This window comes from Eubalaena glacialis, chromosome 15 (assembly GCF_028564815.1).
Source record: "Eubalaena glacialis isolate mEubGla1 chromosome 15, mEubGla1.1.hap2.+ XY, whole genome shotgun sequence".
NCBI classification, from domain to species: Eukaryota; Metazoa; Chordata; class Mammalia; order Artiodactyla; family Balaenidae; genus Eubalaena; species Eubalaena glacialis.
In genome coordinates, this window is record NC_083730.1 from 21,863,176 (window position 1) to 21,876,013 (window position 12,838).

The 12,838-nt window shown below is 36.2% G+C and overlaps 1 protein-coding gene across 1 annotated transcript in view; it reads right to left on the reverse strand.

The window, feature by feature from the left end:
* DCC (DCC netrin 1 receptor) overlaps positions 1 to 12,838 on the reverse strand; it is a 781,864-nt gene that overhangs the window by 219,829 nt on the left and 549,197 nt on the right. The window contains exon 14 of the mRNA XM_061169229.1: positions 6,250 to 6,360. Within this exon, the coding sequence (XP_061025212.1) occupies positions 6,250 to 6,360 (111 nt within the window). The remainder of the gene's footprint in view (positions 1 to 6,249; positions 6,361 to 12,838) is intronic.

Below are 12,838 nucleotides of genomic sequence, written 5' to 3' on the forward strand. Positions count from 1 at the left end.
TCTTACTTTCTATTTCAAGTTTGCTGCTCATTTTTTTCATACCTTTTGGCCTCAAATGATGTTAATATGAAACCAAAAGGAAACACAAACTGGTTTATCTTATTTTATACAAATTTTATTTTGGTACAATTATACTTAATCTTTGTCAATGATTGAAATGACACAAACAAAAAAATTTTTTTTTCTTCTGGCAGTCGTATTAGTTTCCTATTGCTACTACACTTGGTGTATTAAATTACCACAAGCTTAGTGGCTTAAAAGAGCATAAATTTATTATGTTACATTTCTGGAGGTCAGAACGCCAATATCTGTTTCAGTGAGCTAAAATCAAGGTATCAGCAGTGCTTAACTCTTTCTTGAGGCTCTAAGGGACCATGTGTTTTCTTGCTTTTTTCCAACTTCCTTGGATCATGCCCCACGTCACTCCAACCTGCTTCTGCTGTCACACCTCCTGTCATTCTGAGCTTCCTACCTCCCTCTTCTAAGAACACTTTTGAGTACATTGGGTCCACCTAGATAATCCAGGATAATCGCCTATCTCACAAACCTTAATTTAATCACATCTGCAAAGTCTCTCACTCACAGATCCCAGGGATTAGGACGTGGACATTTTGGGGGCCATTATTCAGCCCACCACAACTCTTCCATGTATTCTTTTCTCCTTCCTTCCTTCCTTCTTTCTCTCCTTCTTCCTTTCTTTTTCTATTCTTCAATTTCTTTCAGTTAGTCAAAAACTTATTTTTCTCATTTCTCCTTCTTCTGCCTAGAGATTTCCCACTTGTCAGAGTCTATTTTTTGAATGAATATGACATTTTTAATATGCAATGCTTCTTCTTTCTGGGCAGAGTCATCATCTTAGATTTTACCATTATTCTTAAAATAAACTTTAATGTGTTCCTTCTCAAAGTCATATGCCCAGCGAGTATCACATATCATGCAGATTCCAAAAGGCAGAAGTTTTTTCGTGGTTCACTTCTCAAATGAAATGAATTTGCAGTAATTCCACTTTACCATTACCGAACAGGCTAATAGGGCTAATTATCTATTTCCTGGGGTCAGGAAATTAGAACCTGTTCTTAGATTCACAGTTTTTGCTTACATCACTCTTGTATTTTCAGGAGTCTCTGGATTGCTGATTTTTGCTAGCCAAGCTCCTCCATTTTAGGGTAGAGGTTTAATTTTAAATTATATCATTATTGATTTGTATAACAATTTCTACCTGTTCACTTTAATTTTTTTTTTTTTTAAAGCAGCACAAATGGATGTCCAACCTCAATTTCCTGGAGGATGCCTTGCCGAACTTCATCATAAATTCCTTCATATCCTTATGCAAGACATTTACATAAGAACTTTGGGGAATTCTAATGATTTTGTTTTTTTAAGCTGAAATTTTGAGGCACAAAATAAATATTTTAAAACTTCCCAGCTGTTAGTAATAGCAAACATGCTTTCAGGGAACCCTGAACAAACAGTGAGGTTTGGCGCTATAATTACTTTAACAAAACATCCTAATTAAAAGGGCAATCCATAAGGAATTGGAGTATTTCTCCAAGTTACTGTAGATCTTCACACTGCTTAAGTCAAACAGAGGAGGCAAGAGAAACTACAGAAGTCACAGAAGGAGAGGGAATTGCTTTCATTGCTTTCAGCTATCTGTACAAACTGCTGCTTCTGTTTAGCTGACTTGCAAGGCTCAAAGTTACCACACTAATGAGTAGATCACACCTTCTCAGTTCACAAGGTGACTTAAAGGCAAAGGGAGAAAGTTATGCAACACCATGCACCTAGAAGGGCCAACACTGGGGTTCCCTTCCAATGTAGATTTCTCTGGCTACAGCAAAGAATGCCTCCCATTTCAAGTGGTTTTCAAAAGGATAGCTTCCTCCTTATCCAAAAACTTAAAGGAAATCCAAGCCATTCTATATGGAAATCTGACTTTGGAATGCTTAGCCATGAAAGCTCTGGTAGAAGTCATCTGAATCTCATTTTATAATTTAAACATTTACTTGAATAAGTTACAATGAGATGAATATTTAAAGAAAGCTTCCGTAGCTTAAATATATGTATATATTTATTCTATAGATTCTATATAGATTCTATATTCTATATTATTTCTATATTTCCATATAGAAAGAGAGCAAGCCATTAGGCTGTGTATTCTCTTGGCGCTACTAGTGACCACTTCTGAGCTTGTCCATTCATCTGAATATTAATTCGTATCAAGGGTTATATCTTCTACTATTTGAATGATGTAGTCAAAAGAAAAAAAACAGGAGGAAGGAAGAGGAATTGAAATCAGTTTCAGGGAGTTGCTCAGTGAAAAGAGATCATGGGTCTAGAAATTGAGAAAGTCTTAGGACCAAATATGTCTGGTCCTATTAATTTAGTACAGTGAGTAAAATCAGTGTTTTACAAAGCAAGTGAAACACATCTGTCCCACACTCTTATAGTTAAATACCCTGAAATGGCTATTAGTTTCCATTATGTTTTAAAGGTATATTATCTTAAATCATAAACTATAACAGCATTATGTGCAAGAAGTATGATCTGTACTAGGTTTCTTCTATTAATTTTTCATTTACTTTTTGTCAGATTGCTAATGTGCATCTTATGATCAAGGACAAGAACTGTGTAAACAATTATAATCCAAATGAAGAAGTGGAAGAATGAGAGAAGAGGCAGTATTTGAAATGTGTTAACCAGCTGCTAAAGGAGTACCATTTGCATGAGGAAGGATGAATTCTGAACTAATAGTGGTAGAAATGATTTTTCTTAAGGTATTCACTTTGAAGAATGTCTACTATGCTGTCCTACACACCCTTCCCTGTAATCCTAGCCATCAGTCCCCTTTCCCTGAAGTTTCTAGTTTAAGTACTATTTGTTTTCATGATGCCTATTCAATCAGTGCAGCCATTATCTGTTATGCCTCAAGAGAGCTGTTCATTTTTCACATTTGTACTCCCTGTTAACTTGGCACATCATAACTGCTTAATCAATACTCAACTAAGGAAAAAAGTCAGGAGGGATGCTGCATGCAGAAGAGAGATATTATTAAGCTAAAAACATGGTATAGTTCAAACATCCAGTGAAACAGCATTTATTAAGACACTATTCATGAGCTCGGCATAGAGGTTCTTGATTAGAATAGAAGTATGAAATGGATTCTACTTAGATCACATAGATATGAAAAGAATGCAGTTAAGTGGAAGTTTTGTGCCATCCCAGGAGCTGTGATTTTACATTTTGGTTCTACTTACAATGTGAGTCATTCAGAGTGAGGAGAAAGAACACGTAAGTCAAGTGGAGCATCCCATTCATCCTGGATATTTTATAGGACCTTCAGCACCTCTACTCCATTTATTTTCACTCCTTCCGGTAAGAGATATAGTCCCTTAAGTTTGGGTAAATGATATGACCTCATTTCTTAGAATCTTTTGCCTTGAATCACTGTGTTTTTATTGTCATTGGGTCAGTTCTAGAGGATTCGTGGGGACTTTGCTTTGATAACCTGTACTGGGCATTGATTCACCCAACCCGGTCTTAAGTGTCAGCTCCACAGTTACCAGCTGAGTGACTGAATCAAGTTGGTTTAATTTTCTTAGCTTAAGTTACTGTTCTTTAAAAGTAAGGATAACAATATATACTCCACATGGATAGTTGAGAGTATAAAACACAAGTATATAAACTTTAAAAGTTATTTCTCAAGTAAAATAGAAAAATGAAGTATTCCTACAGCATATCCTAACCATCCATTTATTGTTTAAATAAGACAGATCATGTCCTCATGACTTTAGGCCCAGCTATCCTGGCCTCCTTGTCATACTTCAACCACCAACTGGGCTTCAATCTCTGGATGTCTCTTTTTGCTATTCCTTCTGAACCAAGGGCTCTTGTCTGACATATTTGCATGGCTGTCTCCCTCACTTTCTCAAAGTCTGTGCTCATATTTTGCCTAATCTGAGAAATCTTCTCAACTCCCTATATAAAAGAGTACTCCCTAATCATTTTTTATTCCTTCTACCACACTTTATTTTCTTCAGATAATTTATCACTATCTATCTCTACCTCAATAAAATTTATACTCTTTGAGAGTAGGGACTTTGTTTATTGCTTTGCCCCTGGTACCTAAAATAATGCCTGGTATATAAAATTTTTCAAGAAAAATTACATGTTGAATAAAGACTACATGAATTCAAGTTCACTAACCTATTAATGAAGGGTGTATGTTTTGCAAAGTGTGAATTTGTGTAGCTCCACTTCTTGATTTACCTTATCTAAGACAAGTTAAACAACATTTTCTAAGCCCCAAGTTACTTTACTTTAGGGTTGTCCTAACTGAGTTGTCTCATGTCTGCCTACTTCTAAAACATTTTTTCTGCTTTAGCCAGACTAGTCTCTTCAAAATGCAAACATAATTGTCAGTATTTTAAAAAATTATTTCATGACTTGCTTAGGATAAAGCGGGTTATGGCTTTAATGAGATTCTTAGGACAAAGTTCAAAATCCTTAATTTGGTCTTGCCAGATTTAGAACATGCCTGTCTTGCAAAAGTAACTGCATGCTATCTCTGTGTTTCAGCCTTGATGGTCTTTATTTCGGGTCCCTAGCAGCACCATGATCTATCTTGACTTCAAACATGCATTTACCTTGCCCTCTACTTCTCCTCCTCCTCAATTTTTAATGTATGTTTTTGCATAGCTAATTCTTGTTCATCCTTCAGATTTCATTTAGATGTAAATCTTCTCTACGTCTGTCTATTTGCCTATCTATCTATCTTCCTATCTTTCTATTTAGCCATCCATCCTATGTTGAACCATAGGATATGGCCAATATTCAACCAGGTTTGTATTATAACAATGGTAATTTCCAATGACTTCACTTAGAATGTTTGTCTTTCTAAGCTCCACAAGGAAAAAAAATCATGTCTTTCCTATTTATTAGTATATCCTCAGAGCTAAGCACAATGCCTGATGTTTAGCAAATTTTCTATAAATTTTCTTTGAATTAATGTGCTATCACATGGCAGTGATGATCATTACTGTGGAAATAGTGTATGTTGATTGTTTTACTGCCACCATAATCATGTTGTAAACCCAAATCTGTGAATCACGTATGGCAGTGAGTTCTTTAGAAAGTGAAGAAGGAAAAGATCAAGGAGGAAGAAAATTAAAAGAAGGAGTTTAAGGAAGAGAAAGGGAGGATGGATTTGAGGAGTGGTGATGGAGAGAAGAGAGGGAGAGAGAAAAAGGAGAGGAAAAGAAAGAGATACAGAATTTTCACCTTCCAGTAACTTGAATATTTTCAGGTCTATCAGTGAAGAAGTAAGTGAATTCCATTGCCAGTTATATAGGCAGCCATCTTGAGTCATCACATTTTCAATACACATGTGTTTATTCTTTCAGCTACTTTTTTCTTGGCCCCAGTTTGAATCACCTAGCTTTAAGTTTACTGATCATAACTTACCTTTTTTCAAGTATCTTTCATTTTTATTAATTTCTACTTTGCTCATTTGTAACTCTAATTCTCTAGAGTATATTTTTGCTTTGTTATTTATATTATTTATATTTCTGTTTATTTTTATTATTCACTTTTTTTTGTTGCTTCCATTAACCCTTTCTCTTGAATTGTATTTTTGTATTTAGTCATGATGCTTTTTATTTCAAGAAGTATTTCTCAACTGATAATTTTGAAGATTTTGTTATATTTAATGTAGTGACATGTGACTTTTATATGAATCTCAATATCTCATCCACAAGTATTTCAGACAACTATCAATTAAGCAAATAAGGCAGATTGTCCTTTATACAAAAAAATAAGTGTCACATATTAATGACCATATCATAAGCATGTTAAAAATACATATCGCTGTTTTGCAGAAGCACCATAAAAGAGCCAGAGAAACTATGTAAAGTAATTATGTTTTATGATTATTATCAGAAATTGCAGCCACTCCTGTGAAGAAAATGGTTAAGGTCAATTATTCAAAGTAAAATAAATAGAAAAAAGATCATTGCAAATTATTTTGAAAAAAAGTAATTTGTTATGAAGACTATAATTGATTTATATTTATATGGCTTTGCTGAAGACTCTGTATTCATTCAGCATTTTTGCTTTGTTTTGCATCTAAAAATTTAAGAAGAATAAATATCCCCAATGTTGAAGTTTATCAATTTTTTTAAGGTATCCTTTGAAGCTGAAGTAACAAAGAAGACAGAAATCAGAGTGACAGTGATTGCGGAAAGGTCTTACCATCTAGATCATTCTCTGGAGTTTCTGCTGTGTACCAGTTGGAAGGTGGTCCAGTGCCATTGACTGTCATGGCTGACACTTGAAAACTGTACTGACTTCCTTTCTCCAGTCCTGTGAAAGAATTTTCCCCAGAAGAAAAAAAAAGAAAAAACTTACTGAAAACAAGTTTTTCTGGTGGGTTTTAAAAGTTTTAGCAAAATGTTAACAGTAGTAGACATGCTTTACATTGTTTGTGATTGTTGTGGTAATTATTATTTTAGCCAAAAGGGTTGGAAGATTACAGCAAGAAATCAAATTATTTTTCATATATTCCCATTTATTTTTTCCAGTTTACAAAAATGTAACCCTGAAAATAGCCTCAGGGCAGAGGCAGAATATAAAATATGAACGATGAAGAAATAATCAAAAATAGCAAGGATCATTTTTCCTCACAGTTCAGAAGAGGCTTGCCTATAAATCAAGAAGAGTCAATCTAAAAATTTATGCTCCATCATTCATTCAAGGTCAGTGATTATGTTCCCTTTGGGCCAAGAAAGAAAACTCCAAAGCCACTGTACTTCAGCACAAAAACTAGGTCTTTGTCTCTCGAAAACATCACAAGACATACTTCGTTTTGCATTAGCTTCCATACTACAGCATGAAGAAAGTCTATCTCTATGATAATTTGGACATACATTATAGGACACAGTGATGACCTTAGAGCTGATTTTCCAGTACACAGAGAGTATAGGTAGACAAGAGAGGCCCTGTGTATCATGAGTGTGATACGTGTAAATTTTTAATGTAAACAATTTTCCTTTTAACTGAATCTCAGTGTTGCTCATTAACATGACAAGTTATTGTAAAACACATGATGCTTGTCAAAAGACCATATGACTTTTTTGAGACACTGAGGACTCAGTTTAAACTGACAAGTTCTTAAACCTCAATGAGTTGAACAACACTGATAAAAAATAAAATACCACCTCTCTGTTTTTTCCATTAATTTGAAATGCCATGAACATTTGGAGCCGAGGAAAAGTCATAAATAAAACTATTAGAGAAATGATGCTTCTATCATCAACTACAAAGTTATGTACTTGTATATTTTTGCATAGGAAGATGAGTAAATCTTGGTACTGAGAAGAATTCTACCTTACTATTAATAGGAGATGGTGTTTTACATGATGGTTAGAATGGACTTGTTAATGTCGAAGGGCAGTTGTCTTCAATAACTAGTTTTTGGGGAAGCTAGTAAAATAGTCTTGTTCAGGCTTCAGAGGCAGAAGTTGGTCTCTGACCAACCTGTGACCCTACCTGGACTGCGCGCCTGGGTGCTCACCTAACAATTGCTGCTAGCAAATCAAATAGCGTTTATGATAAGTGAGGGAGTGGGTCTTGGAATTTCTTGAGCCCTGGGGACCCGGCCAGTCCCCTGGGGTCTGAAAAATCCTGTGACCCCCCATGGTGAAAACAACAGCATTGTTAAAGTGAATCCAGAGCTGCATTTTTGCATGCATACTGATGATATGAGTTTGCGGCCTGGGATTATAAGCGGGAACCCCCAGAACTGCAACTTGAAGTCTCACCCATGGGGTGACCGCACTGCCTGGGACCCTTCCCCAATTGGGGCTCCAGATTGCTGTTACTCAGGACTTCCCAGCTGCTGCTGCTTGGATCTGGAAGTAGGTGTTGGCCCAATTCGGTGATGTATGCTCTATTATATACTTTGTTAATATTCTTATTCCTTTCCTTCCAATAATTGTATATTGAAATTGATATAATTCCTTCTAATGACTGTATATTGAAATTAAGTTAAATTACCTTCTATGAAAGATTTGATTGAAGCTGTTTATTTGTGTGAGACGAGTGGTTATTTTGCCAGGGCATCCAATGAACCTTAAAACCGAAAGTAGGCTTTTGGCGAAACACTAGCACTGTTAGAGAAGACAGTTTGATAAACTCACCCACACAAAATGCTGTCCTCTTAAGAGGCTTCTAATTTTATAAAATAGACTGGAAGGCATGGACTGAGAATAGTTTTGGTGCTGTTGTCTTGTTATCATCAGTGTTTTAATTGTATACCCATAGAGCCACTACAGTGCTTGACACAGGGAAGGCATAAACACAAAACAACTGTTGAAAGATCCACTAAAGCAAGTCTTAGCACAAAGGAAATATTAGACTACAATACAATATCCAACACCATCAGCAAGGTGGTGAACGGATACTTTTGAACATAAAGCCTTTGTGGTGTCTTAAGTAGGCTTGTGCTCACTTTGACTTGTCCCTTAGTTAACATGGCATTGATCTGATACTTGTTAACATTTTTCACCCTTCACAGGTGCTGTTGTTGATTCCTGAGGCAGAGGGATTACAGAGGCTCTTCCGGGAAATTAAAAACTCACAGGGAGGGACTTCCCTGGTGGCGCAGTGGTTAAGAATCCGCCTGCCAATACAACGGACACAGGTTTGAGCCCTGGTCCGGGAAGATCCCACATGCCATGGAGCAGCTAAGCCTGTGCGCCACAACGACTGAGCCTGTGCTGTAGAGCCCACGAGCGACAACTACTGAAGCCTGTGCACCTAGAGCCCATGCTCTGCAACAAGAGAAGCCACTTCAAGAAGAAGCCTGCACAATGCAATGAAGAGCAGCCCCCACTCGCCACAACTAGAGAAAGCCCGTGTGCAGCAATGAAGACCCAACACAGTCAAAAATAAATAAAATTAAATCTTTAAAAAAAACCAAAAACCAAAATCTCACAGGGAGAGAACTCTAGGAAGAAATGTTTACCTAATTATTGCAATCATTGCAGCTCATGACTTTCATAGTGGTCTCACCTCAAATAGTTTAAGTCCATCAAGAATATACTCTTTTACAGTAAGGGGAAATTTAACTTCATTTTTCTTTGAAATGGATGGACAATTATGTCAGTACCACCTCCAGTGACTGATTGGAAATACTTTCTGTGATGGTCAGTTTTATGTGTCAACTTAGCTAAGGTAAAGTCCCCAGTTATTCAATCAAACACTCAGTGTTGCTGGGAAGGTATTTTGTAGATATGACTAAAGTCCATATTCAGTTGCTTTTACATAAGGGATATTATCCTAGATAATCTGGGTGGGCCGGATTCAGTCAGGTGAAGGGACTGAAGAGCAGACTGAGGCTTCCCTGAAGAAGAAATTTCACCTGCAGACCGCAGCCTCAGCTCAGGAGTTCCAGCTATCTTTCCTGATGGCCTGCCCTGTGGATTTCGGAATTGCCCAGCCAGCCATCATAGTCAATTAAGTCAACTGCTTGCAATAAATCTCTTAGTATATATCTCCACTGATTTTTTTTTTTTTTTAAAGTAGAGGGAAGGATTTTTTTTTTTTTAATTTATTTTTTATTTTTGGCTGTGTTGGGTCTTCGTTTCGTGCGAGGGCTCTCTCTAGTTGCGGCAAGCGGGGGCCACTCTTCGTCGCGGTGCGCGGGCCTCTCACTATCGCGGCCTCTCTTGTTGCGGGGCACGGGCTCCAGACGCGCAGGCTCAGTAGCTGTGGCTCACGGGCCTAGTTGCTCCGCGGCATGTGGGATCTTCCCAGACCACGGCTCAAACCCGTGTCCCCTGCATTGGCAGGCAGACTCTCAACCACTGCGCCACCAGGGAAGCCCATCTCCACTGATTCTGTTTCTCTGGTCAAACCTTGACTGACATACCATTCTCTTACATGCAATATTTTGACTATAAATGGAAATCTTTCTGAATGCCCTATATTCTGTCCCATTCATTCGACTTTGAATCGAGTGGTGTTTCTCATGCAGAATCTATCAATTTTTAACATGTTAATTAAAATATCTCACTATAAAGTAGATATGCAAATTTCTTCTTATAATTTTGCCAAATTTCAATTTACATATTTTGAGTTTAGGCTCTGTCAGTATCATTAATTCAGTTTTGAGTAAAACAAAAGCCTACTAATAGCTTGAATAATAACTTGAAGTAACAATTAGAAGGCAGTTAAAAGACCGTCCATTACGTGTTTTCCCTATGAGGCCTCACCTGGCACCCCCCAAGCTACTTATCAGAATATCCCTTCTAACCATATACAGTAGGGTAGCTTTTCATATCTTTCTCTCTATGATATCAGTAGTGAAGCTTTAATACTCTATATAGAGTAGTACCTAGGTCAACCTGAAAATCCTGTTAACTTTTCTTGAAATATTATATTTTAGCCTAAATTTTAAAATTTTTGTATTTTATTCTAGAATGTTGCTGTGGAATCTCACTAATAACACCCCGAAATTCTAGATTGAGTATAAGAAAACATTTAAAGATATATATAACATCCCAATATTAAAAGAGATCATAATGTCTAGTCAAACGGCCCATCTAATGCTGTACATCCAACTAAGTGGTCCTGTAAATAAAGCAGGGATACTTTTGGAATAAGAAATTCACCAAGGGATGGAATCCACTCCAACAGTTTTGCTTGTTAATAAAAGTTCTTCTTTAGATTGCATTGAATCTGCTTTACTGTAGTATTATCTACAGATAAATCTGAGTTTTACACAGAGGGATTAAAAAAAAATTAAATTCCACTTTCAAGATATCTTTACCCAAGCCTTCTGATTCTAAATTCAGTGCCTTCTGTACCAGACCTTTAGCAACAGAATTAAACCTGTGACCCTCTTCTAGTCTAGATAAGTGAAGGATGCAGTGATAAGCAAAACCAGAAATTTTGGCTTTTCAGAGTCAGTCAGTACATTACCCTGAATTCTAGGTTTCAAATATTCCTGCTTTTTTGCTGTGAGGGGTAGTTGGCCAGACAAGTTTTAGATGTTCTGAGAGCTCTTTTAATCTCAGTTTCTCATATACAGTTATTAGGTAATAGTACCTGCATTTCTACCTTAGAGTATTCTTTTGAGAATCAAATGACAAACTGCTTTCAAAAATAATTTATAAAATTAGGCATTTAATAGACATAAAGATAACTAACATTTGCAGATTATTTTCTCACTTGAAACACTCCATTGATGGAAGGATGGATGGATGGATAGATGGATGCATTCATTCATTCATTCATTGGAGGTGGGATAGAAGGAAATCAGCGTGTAATCAAAAGCTGTTTTGTGTATGTATTTCTCAAAGCTGTTATCTGAGATGTGTTTCCTGAGTTGGGCTAATGGAAATATTAAACAGTATTTCAAAAATAAATTGGTAGGAAAGTTTTGACTTGATCTCTTCTAAAGTTACTCAGTTCCTCTAGTTGCAAAGTTAATCCTCAATTTTTATTATTCAATAGATATCTCTTTCCATCCCTGCATTATTTCACTATCCCTTTACGTACTCACACAACCACATAGTCATTGCTTATGGTCAACATCATATTACCTATAGTTTAAGGGTTAAGAGTATAGGTTTTCAATTCAGGCAGAATTAGACTTAAGTTTTTGCTGCACCACTTATTAGCTGCATGACCTTGAAAAACTTACTAGCCCTCTTTCTTTGCCTAAGATTTCTCAACAATAAAATGTGTATATGAATAAATAATTATTATAAAGATTAAATTTTAAAATAGATACAGTTTTATTTTCTTATCATGGATATTTTTTCAGCTATATCAAGGTATACTTAATATACCAAAAATTGCACATATTTAATGTATATATTTTAATGAGTTTGGACATATGTATACATTATGATACCATCACCACAATCAAGGTAATAAACCTATCTGTCACCTTCAAAAGACTCTTTTGTCCTCTTGCTTTTATTAATTTTTTTTAATGGTATGAATTCTTGGCATGAGATGACTTCTAAACAAGTTTTTAGGTGCCCGATACAGTACTGTTAATTATAGGTACTTGTTGTACAGCAGATCTCTAGAACTTATTCATCTTGTATAACTGTCATTTTATACCCGTTGAACAACTCCCCATTTCTCCCTCCCCCTCTCCCCTGGCAACCACCATTCTATTCTCGGTTTCCAAAAGTTTGACTATTTTAGATACCTCATATATGCGGAATCATGTATCTGCCCTTCTGGGACTGACATTTCACTTAGCATAATATCTCCCAGTCCACCCATGTTGCTGCAAATGGCAGGATTTTGTTTTGTCTTTTAAAGCTGAATAATATTCCATTGTATGTATATACCACAGTTTCTTCATCCATTTGTCTGTCGATGGAAATTTGAGTTGTTTCTCTACCTTGGCTATTGCGAATAATGTTGCAATGAATGTGGGAGTGCAGCTATCTCTTTGAGATCTTGATTTCAATTCTTTTGGATATGTACCCAGAAGTGGGATTGGTGGTTCATTGGCAGTTCTATTTTTAACTTTTTGAGGAACCTCCATACTGTTTCCAGCATAGGAGCTGTTGTCAAAGTTGCTATTGTTGTTATTGTTGTTATAAATGTTAAAATTGTTTGTATCAATGCTCTTTTACAGATTGATACAACGGCCAGAGTCACTCACAATAAAGTGAGCTAAAGATGACAACATTGTATAGTACAAGGAGCACATAACTAGGAATCAGAACGTCTGTGATCTAGTTGGAATCTATACCGTTAACTAATGGTACATCTTAGAAATGTCATTCTTCAGACTTCAGTTACCTCTTCTATA